Consider the following 22063-nt stretch of genomic DNA (forward strand, 5'->3'; position numbering starts at 1 on the left):
TTCTTCAACCATGCCAAATTTCGTGACGTCTGCAAAAAAAAGATGGTACGACCATTAACATCAAATCAAATGCAAATCAATGATGTGATGACCTAGTAAGTGTTTCTTTGATCTACTTACAAATTTTCACAAAATTTCAGATTTTGACTTGAAATAAGCAAAGAAAATTTTTTTCACTTCTTTTTACCCCAAGGTAACAATAGTTCTTAAAGGGTCTCATATTCTGTCTGTTTAATATCACCTTATCATATTGTTTCAAGTCCGATTGATCGTACGATGGAATTCCTTGCACAACAAACAGAGCAAAGTGAAGCAAATATCGATCACACGCTGGTTTTTCCATTCTTCAGGAAAACAATAACAATCACAATTTAAGGGGTGGTGTTATGTGACGGGGTGTTACAAAACGAGCGAACCGACTTGCGTTCCGAAGGGGAAAGCTGCGATTGACTTCCAGATTAGCTTTCGGAAAGTGGGTCACTGTTGCAGCGGGCTGCCTGCGAAGAAACTCGAGCCGGTTACGTGCGTTGTCTAGCCTCTAGACGGACGAATTGAAATCTGTCGACGGTTGTTGGAGAGACTCTGCGTGGAGAAATGTAGAGAATTTCTTTACCGGAGTTGGATGTGGCAAAAGTGCGCTGGTAATAAAGGAGCAGGTTGGTCTCATGTGCGGCATTGTCTTGATAACATTGCGCGTCCAAGAACTTGGGAACTTACTTATGAAAGTGTGTTTCCTCGCAAAATTTGCTAATTATTTTAGCTCGCAGAACGACAATTTTTCCATTCCTTTCAATGATAGTGTGAGGTTGGACCCCCCCCCCCCCCCCCCCCACCCACTCAGGGTTATTTAGGGCGGGCGTGTGCTCGTTCCCTTTCACTGCAAGCACCCCATCTAAGGACTGCCAAAATATCTGAACCCTCCCCCATTCCGCTGGATTTTCCTGCCTTGGAGACCCCCCCCCCTCCCCTACACACACACACACACACACACACACCAAAATCCAGAACACTGCTCAATGTATACTTCCTATCTCAGGTGAGTTCTCATTTCAACACCGATCTCAGGACACTCCCACCCTTCCCCCGGAGTTGGAGGGGGGGGGGGGAGGCAAGGGTTGGACCTGAGTGGATTTTACAACAGTCATAGAAGGGGAATCTTTAATGACAATTGTGCTCATTGTGTCTTAAATACACTGATGTACATCTAAGCAATCGATTCATGTTAACGATGGAAGATATAACGTCTTGGCAACCAATCAAATGAGAAAATATACATTTGAGGTCTGGTCACCATCCCCAGAGTCATCATCTTCATAATCTTGTCTTTGAAATGAATTTGCATCACTTCTGTAACCTACAAATCCTTAGATTAGCTAAGTGAAGTTTGTTCGTACTAATGCCCAGACGGAAGGGGTGAGGTGCTGAGCGGAGGTAGAACTCCAATTGCAACAGACTTGGTTTTATTTATGTTTTATCTGAAAAAGACTGTTCTACTCCAAATCTGTAAATCAAGTATTTATGAAGGTTAATCTTTGTTCGTACCTTGTAGGTGCAAGGGTGAGTGAGGAATAGATGGTCAGGATGGTCATATGAAATCTGCAGTTGGGAGGGTTTTTTATTGTCCCAGTAATCAAATAGTGACGAAGTGATAAGAAAAGGGAAACCGAAGATGCTCGGTTTATGTTCAGTCGGATGAAAAATGAGATTAATTGGTGTCATTTTCATAGACTAGCATTACTGGTGACTAGAGGTAAATTTAGCTTCTTGTTACTGAAAATAGGAAAGGAAAAGGACAGAAAAATCACGCATTGTTTGTCCTTTTTTCCTCATGCCTGCCTTATTTCTATCGATAAGCTTCTTATTTTGGCATTTCTATCTTCAACAGATTCTGATGGATCATATGACTTTGACTTAATTATGACCTCTTTTTTTTCGACGAACTTAAGAAAAACAAAATCGACGACAAAAATGTCATACAAATTGACAATCTGCAGTAAAGGGTAGGTACTAAACACTGTTAGAATGAACTCATGCTTCACATCTTGGTTAGGTGAATCAGTAAGTGATTGATATTATGCAACAGTGATTTTCATATAAAAAGAAATGAATACATGAAAATACAAAAGACAGCCATTTATGATTTTGAGTGGCGCTCGTCGTTTCGAAATGAAGAGGTTCCAGAGAAAAAGAAACAAACATCTGCAAACTAAGCTATTCCGTATCTTTACAAGAATCGATCTTTATGCGTACGTCTAAATAGGTAAAAAGTAAAACAAAACAAAAGGAAGACATTTCACGATCGATGTAGTTCTGTGCTCTTAACACTGCCTAAATAAATGACTTACTATAGATACTAGATGGTGTTACGACATCCAATGTACTACAGCGCGTTGTGTGTCAGACGAAAAGTTCGCCCTCTGTTGTTGGTAAGCAGAGTGTGTTGTTTTACGTACACTGACAGAGCAGCCAAGAGGTTTTTTTTTTGTTTTTGTTTTTTTGGATTTTATTATTTGTTTATGCAAAATGCATAAGGATTTCAGTTGAAGTTGTTTGCTATTACAGGGTATATCACGAGATATTTGAAACATAATTTTCAGCAGGAATAGAAAAGAGTGTCTCGCGCGGTTTCTCTCGCAAAGTGAAAAATGAATGATTTGTGTGCATGTTTGTGTGTGTGAGGGTGTGTGTGTGTGTGTGTGTGTGTGTTTTCTCGTCAAAAAACCCCACCTCCCCCTTCGACTGTTGAGATCTCCAAGGCCTATTTCATTCTCAACATATACGACATGAAACGTATTTCTATTAGTATAGTCAGCAAGGTAAGAACTAGCGATAGAAAAGCGAATGACAGAAAAAAAGAAAGAAAGAAAGAAAGAAAAATGAGGCGTATCATAGTTCGGGGCGCCGGTCTTAATTGAATTGGTTCGGGCAGAGAATTAGAGGAATTTTAGCTCGATTCGCATCACTCCAAACTTGACAACTATTTGTAAACTTGACGACGGTCAGTGCCTGTAGTGATATACAATTCACAAAATATTGCTCTTTGTTGGAAGTCCCCCCCCCCCCCCCTCCCTCCAGCCTTCTTATTCTCCACCTCTACATAATGCATACCAAATGTATTCATCACGTTCGACTCTGATTATGTTGTAAATTTTCAGGTCGTGTACTAACACAACACATGTAAGGCACAGTGCTCGGGATTGCGCCTTATCTTCCAATATCAGGCGACACCGCAGTCTGCTTGTAATACAAGTACAGCGTGACATTCGATTACAAACACTCGTAATTCTTTAAAACAAGGATATTCTTTCTATTTGGAGCAACCTCATGGGATACTCAGTATACCTTTCCAGCCACGGGAAGATATTAGAATTTGTGAAGTCAATCATATATTTCTTTGAGTGTTCCACGGAGAAACAAGATGTTGCTTTTAATAATGTCATGAAATAGCATAACTCTGTATTGATATTAATTTTCATTATAAATGGACGTGATGGAAGATCTGTTTCTTCTTCTTTTTTTATAGAATAAATCATCGTATGATACAGTTGTAATGTCATATAAGAATACTAAATATAATATATGATCATAATAATAATGATGATTATAAGGTCTTATTTACCCAAGGTAGCCTCTTCAGTGTTACCACTGATCTACCAGAGGGCCTTGCCATTATTATTACCCTGGCGTTGCCAGGTATACCCCATTTATACACCTGGGTCGAGAGAGACATGGTGGGTAAAAGCATCTTGTCCAAGGACGTAAGCACTGGGCGGGATTCGAACTCGAGTCCTCCGATCGGGAGTCGGGAGTCTTATCCACTATGCCACAGCGCCCCCACAAATACTGGTTATCACAAGCATCTTTAAAAAAAAAAATGCCACCGAAAGCCATTTAAAAAAAAAAAATCAAAACCTTTAAACTAGCGCAGACGATCAGCGTCAAGTTCTAATGAAGGTGTTTTTTTACTTCCTTAAATGCCCTTCACTATAATGTGGGTTACCTGTTGAAGGTTTGTGTGAACAGCAAAGTTCCCTGAAATGAGTAAGTAAATGATGCATTGCATTCTGAGATCACTGATGTCGAGACACATTGTTCATCAAACCGGAAAATGCAGAAATTTAATGAATTTGCCTTTAAAGACAAAAACAACAACATCCATTAATTAATCCTTCAGAAAATGGCCTGGTGTAAGCAAGGATTTTATTTATTCATTTATTTATTTACTCATTTATTTATTCATTTATTTATTTATTTATTATTTATTTATTTATTTATTCATTCATTCATTCATTCATTCATTTATTCATTCATTATTTATCCTTCATTTATTTATCTATGTTGGGATTGTTCATCCGTTAAAGTTGATATTGGTCTGCAACCGTTTGTTACCATTTGGTCGCACGACAGGCTGCAACGGGCTTCAATAGCCATCGATCTCATTGGGCCACAGAAGGGCATTCACAAATGCAACAAACTGTCGTACAACAAAAGCGACTAGAAGAGACCGTTGCACGAGTAAGTTACATATGCTCGCATATACTCCTGCGAGTGGTCGTGCATTCTCATGCGAGCGTTTTACGAGTAATTGGGAGTGGCCTAACGCCATGCAATCACAATCGTCGCACCAATGATCGCATGGTCGTGCGAATGGACGTGGGATCACGCGATAGCTCGTGTGATTGAATGAGACCGGTGCTATTGTTCGTGCAAGTGGCGTTGGGTATCAAAATTCCCTCAATAGTACTGACCGGCAGGCGTCTTCAAGTTGAACTGCATAGGAGTAAAAGATGAAAAAAAAAGAAAGTTACAAAGTAGAGGAAATGGGTAAAGAAGGGTTCTGTTGTATAGGCTCAGTGATCATCGAAGAGCAAGCTGAGCAGCCAGCGGTAACAGAAGAAAAATAAAGGTGCCAGCGCTCCCTCCCCACCTTGAGCAGCAGCAGCATCCACCCTTCTTCATTAAGGCCTGAGAATGTTCTGAAACTCATCTCCATGTGAATCCCCCTACACATATGGCCTACCAGCGAGTGATAGTCGCATACATTTCTATAGTCCTGCAATTAAAGTATACAACGTTGCAAGATGTAGGACTTGTCGTGCAACAGTTTCATCGTCTTAGCACATTCACATCCACTCTAAATACTTGTCTCTCTAGGTCGCCAGCGTACGTGCTAGTAAGTGTTGCGCGTCATTTAGTCTACCCAATGCGACCAACAAGTGGTGCTATATGTTTTACAATACTCGTATGGCAATTGCACAACTGGTTATACGACCTTATACTGGTGAATCGATTCCATCTGGCCGTGACCACCTCGGGTTCGTGGGACAGCTTGCGACTACGACTGCTCATCAGACACCAGGCGATCGGTCGTGCAACACCTGGAGAGAAAAAAAAAAATGTTGCAGGATGTCGCAAAACTTGTCGCAGACCATCTAACAGTAATATGCTCACTCCTAGATCTTTGTTTGGAATGCTATTTTTAACTGGAATTTGATGAGTCCATTATTGTCCTTTGGACTTGATAAAGTTGTTCATGTGTAGAATAAGCTGGGACTGCTGAAATAATAGCTGTAGTAACGTTTTCAGTAAGGATCGCAAGAGAGAGGATTATAGTGTATATAGACTGGAATCTTATCGGCTTTAGGATACTCTGGCATTGAAAAGCGAAGCTATAGCTAGAATTAAATGGGGTTCAAGAAGAGAACAGTGCCCTTGTCTCCTCAAGGAAGATTATACAATGTATAATTGACATACAGTATTTTGTACTTATATCTTTACGTCAAAATGCAAGAAATGTACTGACATGGATCAACGTAACTTTTCTATCAAATTTGAACAGAAACGTCACGTACCAATCAAAGGCTTTGGAACACTAAGAATAATATGTGTTGCTGGTCTGTGCCACATGCGGACTTCAGGTTGAGTTACCAAAACATCAAAATTCATAAATTTCCTCCTATTTCAAAGCTGCAGTTCTTTGCTGAGGTAAGATTACCGGTATGTCAAATCCATCTGGTGTGTGACTATACGAATCCTGTTGATCGCCCATTCTAGCTGTAGGGGTGGAGGATTAAAACAAAATTCTGGAGTAAAATATCTATGGAGGAATGGGCATGAGATAAAACACGCTGTAGTTTGACACAAGGTTCGTATCAAAGCCATTTCATGAACGATTAAACGATGATTATACGATTGTATTCGATTTAGCGTCTAAATGGATGTTATGTACCATTTCCTAGACTAATGTCTTGTATTGTTGTTTTTTCATACGCACGTTATAAAACGTCGATCCAATGTCCTTTTCTCCTTTCTACTTTTCTGCAGTTTATTCAAATTGTCGTCCCACTTTCTCTCTTTCGTATCAATTTCCTCTTACCTATCCACGACTTCTTCTTTTTTTTTCTCCGTAACTGTGTTATTGATGAGTTTGGCTGTTTGTGTTGCCGCATGCCGTATATTTATAGTTAATTCTTTCCATTTCTCCTGATTCATCATGCACTTTTAATTTTCTACATTAATCCTTGTTGAGTACAGACGACTTCAACTTTGTGGTTCTGGTCGGGGGCGAGCTACGTTAAGCATGGACTAAAAAAATAGAAAGAAGAAAAATGCTTTCACCACGACAAAAATAAGTAACGAAGTCACCGTAAATCGATAACTTATTTGTAAAAGACATAATTTCTCATCATGTCTGCGCTGTGATTAATGCGTTCTAATGTTTATCTCTGGGCTGTGTGTCGCCCGTGTGGTGCGATTAAGCGCTTGTTGTTGCGTGGAAATGAGAGAAGTCTTTAAGAGGGACACCAACATTATGAATGAACGAGCGCTGAATCGACCGCAGGTGTTCAGATATAGAAACATAACAGAATTTGTCAAGGATCAGAATCGCATTGCACATCCCTTGGCAGAACATAACTCATAAACTTTATCCGATGAAACAATGTTCACGAAGATTATTGGATAATCTTCTTGCAATGTGACTCTAGATCGTGATATGAAATGGAGGGAAATTTTTCTTGAGATATTTTTGACAAGACGTCTTACTGTCATTGAAAAAGGATCAAATAACGAAGGCTGCTAATTGAATGCTCCTATCCAGCCCGAGTGAATTCTCTCTCTCTCTGTTGAGCTCATAAATCCCTAAATTAAACCTGTGATGACAAGCTTGCTATCACAAACGTGATATATTTCATACTCGGGTAAACAAAGGGATCAACTCAGCTAGCTGCGAAGCCTGATTTATACCTCGTACTGCTTCTCAAGGGGGAAAAAATCTAAAAAGCAAGACATTATACAAGCCGCTCACCAAGTTTTACCAAAGGTTGCATTGGCATAATTTGGGACTGTAATGAATACTTCACGGGTAGTCTGCTTTGTTAGGTGAGATGTTCCTATCTCGCTTGGGGTCTTGCGAATTTATATCACTTTCCTCGTGGCATAGGCTGTTAAATTTGTCAGCACAGAGAAACCTTTGAGACCCGAAAAACAAAAAGAGGAAGAGCCTACATGTGTAACGCCTACAACAATTCTCTCATTCATAAAACCGAAGTGAAATGTATTTAGCCTGCATTCAGTTATGCAATACCGCATTGCGGGTCATGTTCGTTATTCCGAAGGCTTGTTCTTCCGAAGATTCGTTGTTCCGAAACACACGAAATCCGTACACCTATAGGTTCGTTCATCCAAAAAAATAAAAAAATCAATAATTGAGAAAGGGTTCGCTAATCCGAACATTAGTGGCGTTTTTCCAAAGGTTCGTTATTCCGAAAATGAAATAAGGTTTGTTTGTATTCCGAAGGCTCGTTCATCAGAAAGTAAAATAAGGTTCGTTATTTCGAACGTCCGTTAATCCGAACATGAGATGAGGTTCGTTATTAAATCCGAAATGTGAAGACAGTGCATGCGAACAAACCTTCGGAATTAAGAACGTTATTTCGTTTTCGGATTAAAGAACTTTATTCAATTTTTGCATCAACGAACCTCCGGAACAACGAAACTGATTTCATTTTATTTTTTTTTTTCGGAATAACGAACCTTCGGAGTGACGCACTTACCCCTGTATTGGGTGTTTGATATATAGACAGCATTAACAGAGACTTTGTACAAGTTGATAATATATTGTGTGAGGAATTTGCTGCTCGTTTTGGGGTCTTGGATGTGCTAGGGTTTTTCTAACTTCATAGACCTGGTGCGTATACCGTCGTAAGAAAATAATTTGTCCTCTTTTAAAGAAAAATGTGAGGTTAGGAATAGAGTACATGCATTGCCGGGGATACATCTGTCAAATGAACCTCCAGGCAACATTATGCCGGAAATGCAGTTTGTTTCATGCATCTGTCTTATTCCGAGGAACAAGTTAATCAATACCTTTAAATGAGAAGTCTGCTCTGAGATTTAGTATGTGTGAATAGAAGCAGAAAAATGAGAGGAACAGGACAATTGGAGTTTGAGCAAATTTTGATCAAAACTAAGAAGATAATGATTTTTTTAAAGCTGTGATCAAACACAAATTTTGGCAACCCTATGATGTAGCATGTGAGCTATTACCTTCCATTTTCCTTCTGCATAAAGTTCGATAAGATTTTATTTCGTTGTTACCCAAGGAGAATATATAGATATATATTTCCCAGTTTTTTGTCAGAATTTGCTCAAGCTTTCATTGTCCTGTTTTTCTAACTTTTGCACTTCTTTTCTCGCACAAACTAATTTTCAAGTGGATTATTCCTTTAAGTATCAAACCTGACAGTAAGAGAAAATGCCTACCTTTATAGGTAGCTGCATGGATCAATTTCGTTTACGTGAGCGAAGAGGGAAGACGGCAATAGGATTTTTTTCTTCTGACTTTCTTTCTTTTCTATTTCTTTTTGTTTTGTTTTGTTTTTGGGTGGCAGCTCACAAAAGGCTATTTCAGTCCTAACTGTTATGGTGTGTGTGACAATGCATTCATGCTTCAGAACAATGCATTCATGAACCCATTGAGTCCACAATGACGTATACAGCAACGATTAATAACTATTAGAACAGGTATGCCTATGCAGCTACCAATTATACACAAAACCTCGCCACGTTAGCGCGTATACGGACGGACTCTGAACTGGCGTGTGTGTCAGTGTGTGCATACAATCGTGCTTTCGTTGGAATTTGACCGCAATTAGCAGGCAATTGAAAATGAAGGTGACTAATGGAGAGTTAATGTGTGCCACTAACTAATGTTAATAGCTGTTGACGCGTAACTTTCTCGTCCGTAAACACCAGCTGAGTTTTGTGTGTCGAGGAAGGCACAAGAGTCATTCAAGCAAACCGTGGTGGTGTAATTAACTCTCTCCTAATTTACCTCGCAAATTCCCACCGTTCAGAAGAAAGTAAAACGAAGTCACATAATTATATATAACATGGAACCGTTCGTAGAAGTCAGATGTGGGAGATCTGTTCCACGAACGCCCAGGTCAATTTACTACGGTGAGCGAGCATTTTACTTATTTGTACTTTGTCCCATGATTAAGAGGAGGAAAAACACAGCAAATAAAACGACAAACAAATACATTATTCGTGCAACACTCGCAAGTTCCAGAAATCTGACTTTGAAAGTAAATCTGGAGTACACTCACAGGGCACTACAAATATATTGGCTGCACAGAGTATAACAACACACATTTAAAAAAAAACTAAAGTAAACCCATGCTTGAAAATATTCCAAAATCAACTCTTTCTGTAGTACTAGTAATTGAAAACCTAGACGTACAAATGAAGTACTAGTAGGCGTTTAGACTTAAATCAGTGTGTAGATGCGTATCGTATGCATATCTTTTTTTTTTTCTCTCTCTCTCTAAAATTGTTACACACGTAGGTTGTAATACACACAGACACACACAAGTAAGTGAGCATGCACCCGTAATGTATGACTGCATGCGTACGTGCGTGTGTCTGTGTGTGTGTGTGTGTGTGTGTGTGCATATTGGGCACTCACCTGACAGAGGTTGAAAAAAGTTTGAATTTTTGTGGAATGGGAAAGACAGTATCAAAAGTGGTATTATAATTCAAGATTACGATGAGGGGGATTAAATGACAAATTATAAACTGTTTATTCAAGGGCAACGATTAGTTTGGTTGAAACGTTCGTTGTATGGATATAAGAATATGAGTTATGGAAAAGGTTTTGATCGCTGTTGTAGCTCATTAGTATTTAGATTTATATTCCTTTAATGATGAATTATCGGGATAAAAAGATTAGTGGGTGTAAGAATATGGATGTGAAATTTGAAAACCCGATTATCTTTGATAATAGAAATGTTATTTTTGAAAGGGAAGATTTTTTTAAATCAAAATTTGTATTAAAAAAAGAATATGCAGAATTGATCATATATCGAAGAAAGAACATGTTAAGCCAGTTCAATATTTTTAATCTTAGGTAAGAATGGTATTGATCTGTCAAGAATCATTGATTCTATAATTAGGCCTACATATTACCAAATGATTTCAAGAATGAGAGGATGATCGTTAAATTTCAGCACACAGATGTGGTTGCATTTACAGAATTGAAGATTTTAGGGCCAAAATGCAATTAAGAGATGTAAATGCACGGAAAATGTATGATTTTTTTAATAAAAAATTTGCAAACATTGTATGAATTAAAGATAAAAGATGGCCATAATAATTTTGAGTATAATAGAAAAAGATCAGTAAAAGAAATATTTGTTAGACAAAGATCCGCAACTCTTCCCAGTAAACACAGAGAATTTCAATTTTAGTTATTACATGGAGTGCTTCACACTAAAGAGCAAGTTTTATAATTTGGTTTTGTAGCAAATAGTTTGTATTCTTTTTGTAATCAAGAAAAAGAAACTTAAGAAAATGTATATCTGCAATGTCAGATATAGTAAAAGATAATTATATGGGGAGTAATAATTTCACATTATGATCTTGTGGAAATACGTGATATGCATTGAGTAGACATTTTCGTTGAACTGTCCAGTAGCTCAGCGAGAATCAAATTTGTTAATTCTTTTATTATTTTGTTGAAATATATTTCTTTATCAAAGTCAAGGAGTACACTATAGGCATTTTACCATCTTTTAACATAATTCAGAAAAGAGTAGTGGAAAGAGAGGAAGAGATTTGTGATAAGTGGATACAAAATCAGTAAACTTCTGAATTTCATTAAGTGGCATACAGTCATATTGTGAAGCTGGTGATTGTTGTTATACAATGTTATTATATCTGAACATTCTGAAACTGTACCTCCTTCTTTTTTTTTCTCTCTATTTTCTTACCGCTAAGAGGCATTTTGATATGATAACTTCTTTATGAATATTGCGAATGATAATAATAATAATAATAATAATAATAATAATAATAATAATAATAATAATAATAAGGATTATTATCAATAATCAAAATAACAATAATAATGATAAAATTATTATTATTATTATTACTACTATTATTATTATTATTATCATCATCATCATATCACTGTCATTATTATTATGATCATCATCATCATCATTATCATTGTTTTTGTCACTCTCATTAGAGCTTGACATAATTTTTATCATCATTCCATCGGAGGAAAGAGTGTTAAACCTACTGAACATAGCACCGACTGGGAAACCTACATCATTACGCGTCAAGGACTATCAATTTTCTACTTCGAATGATTTCTTCTCGATAAAGGTAAACGGCCGTCATGAGCACAACGCTTAATTTTACCTTTGCTTCCAAGAAACATCCCCATTGAGACACGTGAATCCAGGGGAACCCGAAATATATGGCATTTATCAAAAACTAACCATGAATATAACCGACTCTTGTCCAAGGTAATGAAGCTATAAAAGGAATATGACATGTCTTTTATCATGGATGAGAAATCGTAATGCATTTCATTCTATGATTCTATCATATAATCGTCATATTTATTACGCCGTGGGTGAGGGAGTTAAACGCACATTAAAGGACAAAGGGGTTTCTCTTCACAGATAGTGGCCCTTCTTAAGAGCTCTAGCTTAAAGGTTGACTATCCGGCTAATGGTAATATCACCCCTTTAGCATCTCTTGGACGTCTAGATCCGTCAATCTCGATAAAAGCCACCGTAACCACTTCCCATAGTGTACAACTCTCCCTCGATTAATTGAGAGGCGGAGTATTGCAAATGGCCGCAGTAGGAACACTCATTATTGCCGTCACCTGTTAAGGGGATATGTATCACTAAATTGAATTTTGCTTGCCATCAAGGTCAGGCCGCGAAGGGTATAGATTTTAGTCTTTAGTTTGTTAGATTTTTACCTGCCCATGCACTGAGATGAAACTTTCTTCGGTAAATAATCTAGAAGTCAAGGACAGCGGTGGGTGTCCAAATTTGCAAGCACTATCAGCAGATTAAAATTGATTCTGTCAACATAAAAAAAAAACTTGTTCTCTTTGTGAGTGACCATGTAGTGTGGAGGCGTCTAAGAAAAATCTTATAACAAGAAGAGAAAGAGAGAGGGAGATAAACAGATGGAGAATAGGGAAGAGATTACGAGAAAGATATACGAAGAGCGTGAAAGAGAGCCAGAGAGGTGAAGAAATGACTCTCTTAATTTCCAGTTCTAAATATGCATTATATCATTTCATTAAGTTTCCACGCAAATTATACAGTGTCGTATTTGCAACATCCATCCATGACAATGTAAAGTAACCATAAAGACTATAATAACTATAATTATGTGTGAACAATTAAGACAAAAACACTATGCACCCTTCGAATGATATGAGATTTTGAAGTTAAACTTGCAATTCCGACGAGTGAAAATATGAGGAGATCACACAGTCATATCTGAGGTATCTGACATAACAATGAACAATTATAGCACTTAGAGAAAAGGAAAGAAAATTGGGGGGAAAAAAGGTATACAGAACAAAAACAGTTTTCATGTTCCAAGAATCCTTCTTTTTTCTAATTTCTCACTAATGTTAGCGTGCCTGTGTAGTATACGCTGGAATTCCTGCCTAGTCCCATCCTCGGCAACGTGAATTGGGTACGGATAAGAAGAATCTGTTGCGTAAACGGCAGTGTGATAACGCAGCGCTGCGGCGAGTGCTGAAGAATTTATGCCGAGTCGCTTATGACACTGTCACCGAGAAACATCTAGGGATATGTGGATGGCCCAATGTAAATGTTCGCACGTCATGCAGGTATTGTTGGTTTCAAAGAAGGGTATAATTATGTCGCATGGGCTACATTTTTTGCCCTTTAGTTTCCTTATTTAATCCATAGTCATGTAAGCCCTTAACGATTTTTGACACGTTCCATAGTATTACGAGTATCAAGCTAGTAAGGACAAACAGGTTACACCGTATTAGACACACTCATAGCTCATAACCACTTCACACACTGTGTGCATCCGTAACAGGTGACAAAAAAGTAAACAAAGTGATGTACCTAAACAAAATTTCCGTTGCTTGGAAGGAGAGATATTGGACCAACACGGGCGATGATTGTTCCACGAAACGATGGAGTCAAACTTCAGTTAACTGTCATTAACCCGTTGAAGACTAGTCACGAGTATACTCGGGAAGATGTGTATGGGAAATGCATGTTATAGCAAAATCAGCTCGTCCTCAACGGATTAATGCTGCTTTGAGTTGCAATATGGTCTCCATTATCGTATGTATCTTCTATATATATTACAATAGTGCAGAAGAAAGCATTAAGTTTAGAAGTGTGACTACTGATACCAGTACAGTATATACAATATTGTATATATCCGTGTTTTATATAAATAATATCCATATATTTGTATAGAATACCCACACAAAGACTAATCGATATGATTAATGAGAATGTCAGATGACGAAAAGCTGAATGATTTCATCTGTTTCAATGGTTGGCTACATTATCAAATTACTGTTTGACGACATTCAGAATGGTTCATCTGACTCCTGAGAAATAATCACTCATATCCTTTGTTCCCTTCTTTTCTAAACTGTTTGAACATATACCACTGCTTTGCTGGTCTCTATTACTCCAGGTAAATTACAAATAGAGGCTGGGACGGGTTTATGTGAACGTTTGGGTAACACAACGATGTGAGTGAACTCCTGAGTCGCACCCTTCCTAATGATTTCAAACGCCCGCGAGAATTTTCGCTAATCTGTAGTAACGTGAGAGGTCCCACCTCTGGACCTATGGAACGCCAAGGAGGTTGAGGCGATAACTGACTTGGGGGTTATCCGGTGAGATGTATGGTGGGAGACGGCTTAGATTAGATTATTTTTTTCGCCTTCTTTCTCTCTCCCTATTTTTTTTTTTCTTTGCTGGAGTCTCAACTGCAGCGGTACAGGTCATCAGCTTTCTTCATCCCCGGAGTTTTTTAAAGGAGAAAGGTGTAGGGGAAAGGAAGGGTGATGTTCATGTGGGAAGCTACCTGTATTTTCGATTCTTTCAGGTGGGAATTTCAGTATGAACAAAATTTCTACATAGTCAGCAAAAAAAAAAGGGGGGGGGGCTGTGGCATAGTGGATAAGACACCCGACTCCCAATCGGAGGACCCGAGTTCGAATCCCGCCCAGTGGTTGACGTCCATTAACGAGATGCTTTTACCCACCATGTCTCTCTCGACCCAGGTGTATAAATGGGGTATACCTGGCAACGCCATGGATAATGATAATGGCATGGCCCTCTGGTAGAGCAGTGGCAACACTGAAGATGATACCCGGGACAAATAACACTTTATTATTATTATTATTATTATTATTATTATTATTATTATTATTATCATCATCATCATCATCATTATCATTATTATTATCATTATTATCATCATCATCATCATCATCATCATCATTTCTACTCTCTTTTTATTATTATTATTATTATTAGTAGTAGTAGTAGTAGTAGTAGTAGTAGTAGTAGTAGTAGTAGTAGTATATCTTGTTTTCGGTTGTTTTTAAAGCAAAGTGACGCCTGACGGCACGCATTTTAGTAATAGATGTAATAGATCAATCTTTCTTCGACAGAAAATTCCTTTCATCCAATTTATTAGTACTTTACGACTCTGCAGAAAATGACAAGTGCGTTTTGGTTCTAAGTTTTGCAGTATGTAGCTGATAGAGCTATTTATATACCAAACGCAGCACCGCTCTGTTGTACTGATAATCGTAACATCGCCTTCGTTTAGATGTTGATACACGACGGCTCTTGTGGTATTCAGCATTATTATGATACACCTCATTACGCCCTCAATGGCTCATTAAGTTCATGGATGCATTTTTCTAGATGCTTACGGATCAAATATTTAGAGCGTCCTCCCCGCTCTGATGCATGCTCAAACAGACGTCCATAGGCCTAGCTAGGAGCTTGTCGTGCAAACGTGTGCCAAGCTGTACTAAATCTGAAATCCTACTTAGCTGTCGGCAGTTTGGATGACACGGCATTGAAGAGTAATACCAAATACTTCTCTATCCTTTTGAATCTACTCCTCTTCTATTCTACCTGTTTGTCTGTCTATCTATTAATCTATCTATCATTCGATCTAACAATTCATCTACCTATTCATCTATCTATGTAGCCATCAATATGATCCATATATCAATTTATCTATCTAGCTACTCATATATCCATTTCCTATCTAATCGTTTATTCATTCATCTATCTATTATATCCATTTCTATAAAGTCGAACCTGTCTATAGCGGCCACCCAAGGGAGACGGAAAAGGTGACCGTTATAGACAGGTTTGACTGGAGATACACATGGTCTTTAACATGGCTTTTCTCTCGCGGAGATTGTTGTTTTTATCGTGGCTGTATACGGCAGGTGGCCGCTATAGACAGATGGCCGCTAAGGCAGGTGTGACTGTATTTATCTATGCCATCAATCTTATGCCCACTACATCACATATAAGCAATCTAATCATCTATATATATATATATATATATATATATATATATATATATATATATATATATATTGTCTATCCCTCTCTCTACCCCTCCCCTTCCCCCTCTTTTTGTCTCTTCTTCTTCTTGTACCCTCAGACACATAGCGATCCATTATTCCCAGAGAAAGAGTGAGTTGATAGAGAGTGGTAGAATCCCCAGAGTTCGATCATTTTCAATGATAGGGAAAGCGGCTGACAGACAAGATACTCCCACTCATAATCCTGAATAATATGTAGATTTAGGTCCTAATTACATTTTCATCCTAAAATATAGTAACTGTGTAACTTGAAGAATAGTCAAAGTTCAATGACGTAGAAGAACAAGAGAAGCGGACTGTGGGAAGAGGTGTTTAAAATGATTAGAAAGGTAGGACACTGGTCTAAAAACATTACCTCTGCAATGATTGAATGGAATTTCATATTGTTTTTTTCTAACTTCCAAAGTTGATTTTTACCCAAATCCTGCCTGCTCCGTTGTATTAGTATTGGGTAAACATCGTTCCTTTGGGCAGCAACTCGAGCCATAGCAATTACACCCTTTTTTGACTCCTTTATTTCTAAATCACATGGGAGACACCAAGTCCCTTTGGAGATGGCACTGAGCCTTTTTTTTTCCCCTCCTGCAGCCCACGCTATATTCAAGGCAAGCAATAGTCGAACTAATTAACAAAGGATCTTTCAGTTTCCCGCCATTTGATCTGAAGACGCGATACCCAATTCCGGTTCGCCCACCTCGCCCGTCCCAAGCCAGCACCAATGGGCGAGTCTATTAAAGCGCTCCTGCCTCGAACGGACTCCTCTTGACGCGCTGTAAAACGACATCGACTGATCTGCTTATCAAACTTAATGGAAGTGGATATGATGCCACCATGACCCCGAACGCTATGGCGCTGTTTCAGATTTTTTTTTTTTTTTTTTTGGCGGGAAAGGTGAGAAGGCCGCACGGCCTCATTAGGTTGACCTAGTCCATTCTTTCCAATGCTTACCAGAAGGTGACGAACATTTGTGTGTGTGTGTGTGCGTGTGTTTGAGTGTGTGTGTGTGTGTGTATGTGTGAAATTTTCATTACTCGTAAACTGTGTACACCGCACTGGAGGGAAGTTACTTAATGATCACATTTTATTTTTCATTTCGTAAAGAAACTTGTGTTCTTTTCGTCTGTCACGATGCTCGTACAATATCTACAACAGTGTCACACCAAATCCAGGAACTCTATTTCCTCTTGACATGCTTGATCTTCCGATGCATTTTTTTTTTCGTCTCGTCAATTTGAAAGACGAAACCGCCATCTGATTTATCTTATTTAATTGATTTATTGTCTAAAAAAAGAATACACTCACTAAGAAAAATTGTGTAAACCAGAAATAATATTGTGAATTTGCTTGAAATAAAAAAAGCTGAATATTTCATTCCGATAAAGACGTGACAATAATTTCAAATGAATTCAATTAGCGCTAGGATTATTGCCTGTAAGTGCCCATAATCGCGTTACCTGAATAGGAGGCCACCTGCATGTGGTTACTTCATACTCTGCAAGTTGCTTATGAAATTGTTGAAAATTGATGTAACTGGAAAGCAATGTCGCACAAACAATAAACCAAATCAATATTCAAATAAACCACAATGACGTCATAATTGTATCGTTGTTGTTGCTGCTTTTGCCATCGAGATAAAATGCATTGCCAGAGCTATACTGTCCCTTTGATTTGGGACTCGTGAAGCATGTTTCCCGGATGGAAGTCACGGTGTGCATATGGAGAAAGAAGAACGGGGAAGATGGGAGGGAGATTATAAAGAGAAAGAGATAGAGAAGGAGAGATAGAAGGAGATGGAGAGATAGAGAGAAGGAGAGGGAGATCTCGCGAGATTCCGAGATTTAGGCTGCCGAGAAACTTGCCGCGCGAATCTGAATACCCCCTCTTTACCTTTAGCTGGCGTTTCTCCCACTTGTTTAAGTCACCGACAACCCCTTTGGGGTGGAAGAGAAGAATGCCACAGACAGATAAGGGGATGATGAGGTCGACTCGTTATTTTAAGTTTTTGCGTTTAGGGGCAGGACGTTGCAGGGGTAAAAACATCTTAGATTACACTAGATTTTGGTAACAAGAGCTTGCCGCTGCCAGATCGACCAGGCCATAGATTCGTTTTACACAAGGAGATATCCGTAAGAAACCGACTCGCCTGAGAGAGCTGGGAGGATTATTGAATTAACGGAGGAAAATATATTCCAGTCATCCTATAGTAAGAAGGAACATAGAATGGCGTTAGTGTGTCACATCGTGGACAAGTTGAGGAATGCTATGGTTTTTGCCTTGTCTTTAATGACGTCATTAATGACTGTTACCCATTGATAGTAGGAATATGTTTCCCTTTTTTATGGGAATTTGTTGGAATATCCCATGACAGCAGCCTGACGGCTGACTTTTGAAATGTTCTGTTACAAACAGAATCGATCTTCAATCAGCAGCTTCCTGGTACTGTCTTAACGACGCGTTTCTGGAATATCTTTGACCAGCGTAAAGGAGATTACTGACGATGCCACTGTATCTGTTCGTCGATCCTAATTGCCCACGCTATTTGTGTATTAGCTTGGGAATCGATCTATCAGTAGTTTCATATCTTCTCTAGATCACAGTATGGCATATTCTGCCGTACAGTCAGCGTGGGTAAGAAAATAGTCTCCGTGCGTGTGCTGTGCACGCAGAACTTTCTCAGACTATCTTGGAAATTGGGATGGATTTGTTTGTGACAGTATTCTACAGCTAGCAATTTTTTACCTTTCCGTGAGACAATTTATTGATTTTGATAGTCTCCTCATACATACAGAATCATCTGCTGCTGGTTTCTACCTACGTTGGGATCGGTCAGCCTATATTGTCTAATTGTAAATAATAATATATAAACTGCAGTGATACAAAACCTGTCATTATCATGAACATCATTGAACTACGCCTACAAGAATATTGAGGGTTACAATCACCCGACATAATTGACTCTTACAATCTACAGAGCATTTGCGATGTCTCCGCAGTGAACATTGATCTCTGCTACAAGGACTGAATGCATCATCCAACCGCTAAATTTGCAACTTAAAATTGTAAGAATTGAAAACAGGAGGATAGTAGCCACGGGGACAGCAATATGATCAATGAGTGTTTTATACTGCTGGACACCAATAACACGCAATCAGGTCAGATTCGACATCTTTGTTGAACACGCTCCTCGCGTAGAGGATTGTGAATGGCCCTGACATCATCTTCGGTGTCATCAGCAAACTCATCAAGATTCTCCCATGGGCGATGCGTAGAGACCAGAGGCTATGGACTTTCTTGTATCGGGTGCTTGTTCCTCTGGTGTTGGGTTCTTGTTGGCCTGTACATGCAGTTATTCCACCGCGGAACATTGGTTCTGCTGAATACATCACTCTGGGATTATGTCTATGTCTCTTCCGTAGCTGCAGGTAGACGCACCTGTCTCGGGTCTTCGCCACGATGCCAACACGTCACGCAAGTTTCATCTTGATACACGTAGCTTCCTCGTGAGTCGAGCTCTCACGAGCAACAGCGATTCTGACCAACGAACGTCCCGAGTATGACTATATCCACAGCCAGTGAACTCCGATTACGCAAGATGATCTCCCTTCTCTTCTCTGTTTTTCGTTGCAGCACTTTCTCACGGTGTTTCATCTTCTCTCACTCGTAATGCTTCCTTTTTGTCTTGTTCTCTCAGGAGGAGGAGGAGAAGAAGAAGAAATACACAGAAGGGATGAAGAAAATGAGCAGGATAGAGGGTAGGAGAAGGAAGAGGAAAAGAGAAGAGGAGGAGGGGAGGAGAAGAATGAGGGGATTGAGAAGGTGAAGGGGAGGAGGAGAAGAAGAAAAGATGGTGGGAGGACGAGAGGGAAGACGAAGAGGAGGAGGAGGAGGAAGAGGAAGAGAAAGAGTAGTAGGAAGGGAGTCCTCCGAGCACGTATTTAGTACCCCTCCCCCCGCCCCCCCCCCCCCAAAAAAAAAGTTAACAAGAACGACTGCTTTGACTCTTGAACCACTGGAGGAGACTATTTCAAGCCTTCTATCCACTTAATTCTGCTGTGCTGTTTCCACCTCATTTCCATATTGATTAATTTCTGACCTGGTCATCCGAAGGGTCACTCATGCCCGTGGCCAGAATATCTATAGGATCTCGTGTGGCGCGCCAATGCCGAAAAGTACCATCCCACTTCTGCGGGCAACGTCGTGCGCAGCTCTGGAGGAAATTGTTTTCTCGGGTCGCGTGTGCAATACTGGTAATCAGGCAAATTTTTTCTCTGACCCCTACTCAAGGTAGACCCCAATTCCTCCCACCCCCTCTCTCTCTTTTCTTAAAGGGAAACGACATGTCCAAACTGACATCTTTGCGGACCGAGGTTCGTCATTGTTGTTGTTGTTGTTGTTGCTGCTGCTGCTGCTGCTGTTGCTGTTGTTGTTGTTGTTATGGTTGTTAATGTTGTTGTTATTGTTGCTGTTGTTGTTGTTGTTGTTGCTGCTGCTGCTGCTGTTGTTGTTGTTGTTGTTATGGTTGTTAATGTTGTTGTTGTTGTTGTTGCTTTCAGACTGTAACTCTGTCAGCCGGAGAGCATGTACCAGAGAGTAATGTTCAGCACAGGAGGCCTATCAGTATTCAACTTATTATTAACTGTCCCTCGGATAGGACATAAAATGGAGGTCCCGTGTATGAGAGAGTAACAACTTATGCACGTAAAAGATCCCGCTTCATTCATTCATTCATCGCTAAGAGCAGGGTGTTTAACCCGGTGAAGTGGTCCCACCCCACATCCAACTGGACCCCACGGAAGACCAGCTTAGTGTAGCTGAATATGGGCTATCCAGCCATCTTCTCAGATGGAAATGAGCAAACAACAAACAAACAAAACAACAACTGTACACCCTCCCCACAAGTGAAACAACGGTGGATGATTATTGTTAAGCATATTTTAGAATGGGAAAATCTTTGGATTCTATCATCTCAAAAGACTATTTAGACAAAGCACGGTATCATATCTCTTTACATACAAAGGATTACTACATTTCATTGAGACGGCCATATTCTTGTCATATTGTGAAGATGGTTTGTTGATGCTTTTGTTTTAAATCAACACTTACACACCTATAAATAGGGCATGCATATATACATCTAACGTGACTCAGCCGAGTCAGCTGCTAGCGGCTGGCTAGATATCTAATTCATTTCGGTTTAGTTAAAGGGGCATTCCAGACGATTTCATAATTTCACATCATGTAGTACATAAATCAACAGCTCCATATATTGATTTGTGGATTTTTTTTGTGGTTCTTGGGCAGAGAAACAATACTTTGAAAAACCTTAAACAAATTACACTGAACAAGGATAATGACATTGGAGGCTCACATATTTCAGAAATGTGGCAGTGTAATTCTATTATAATACCGCTTGCTTGCGAGTTCACCTGTGTATAATCTATGCATGCCTTCTTCTTTTGTTCTGCTTCCTTAAGCCCAACTCATGCATTCCTATGGTGACCCTGCCATGTCATCATCCTTGTTCATTACAATTTGTCATAAGTTTCGAGAATATTCTTATTCTTCATTCCAATTATAAATTTTGAAACTCTGTCCTCAGTATAACTAATTTACAGTTGTTCAAATGTAAAAATCTGAAAATCATCTGCAGGTCTCCTTTAACTTCAGTTCGATTTTATTTCTGAATTTTTCCATGAAAATCATACAATAAGGTACAAATTTACCGTGTATTTTGAACAAAAACGGACATGACGGATTAACAGTGTCATAATCATGATAATCTTTGAAGTATGTTTTAACGAATACAATGAAATCAAAGAAATCAGCAGTATACTTATTCGCAGTTATAGAGGTAGAAAATGCAGGAGTCTGTCATCGTGACAGGTACTTGATAGTTGATGACAGCCTCAGAAAAAGAAAGAGATACAGACAAATTTGTTTTCATAATGTTTTCACAATTGTTTCATAATGCAGGTCCAGTTATATAATTATCTATACCTATATATGTTGTATTATATTTCAAGATCTGTATTTTGCTTTTCACATTGTTCAATTAAATGTACTGATACATGTATACTTTTATGTATCATTTTTGTTGATGATGGA

The 22063-nt window shown here is 39.0% G+C and overlaps 1 protein-coding gene across 1 annotated transcript in view; it reads left to right on the top strand.

Annotated features, from left to right (window-relative positions):
- LOC139744364 (von Willebrand factor A domain-containing protein 3B-like) overlaps positions 1-19778 on the top strand; it is a 120670-nt gene extending 100892 nt beyond the window's left edge. The window contains exons 32-34 of the mRNA XM_071654804.1: positions 16018-16081; positions 19375-19509; positions 19650-19778. Of these exons, the coding sequence (XP_071510905.1) occupies positions 16018-16081; positions 19375-19509; positions 19650-19778 (328 nt within the window). The remainder of the gene's footprint in view (positions 1-16017; positions 16082-19374; positions 19510-19649) is intronic.
- Positions 19779-22063: the final 2285 nt, after the last annotated feature.

Source organism: Diadema antillarum, unplaced genomic scaffold, assembly GCF_040938485.1.
Source record: "Diadema antillarum isolate AM-2024a unplaced genomic scaffold, OU_Dant_1.0 seq00001165_RagTag, whole genome shotgun sequence".
Lineage (NCBI taxonomy): Eukaryota > Metazoa > Echinodermata > Echinoidea > Diadematoida > Diadematidae > Diadema > Diadema antillarum.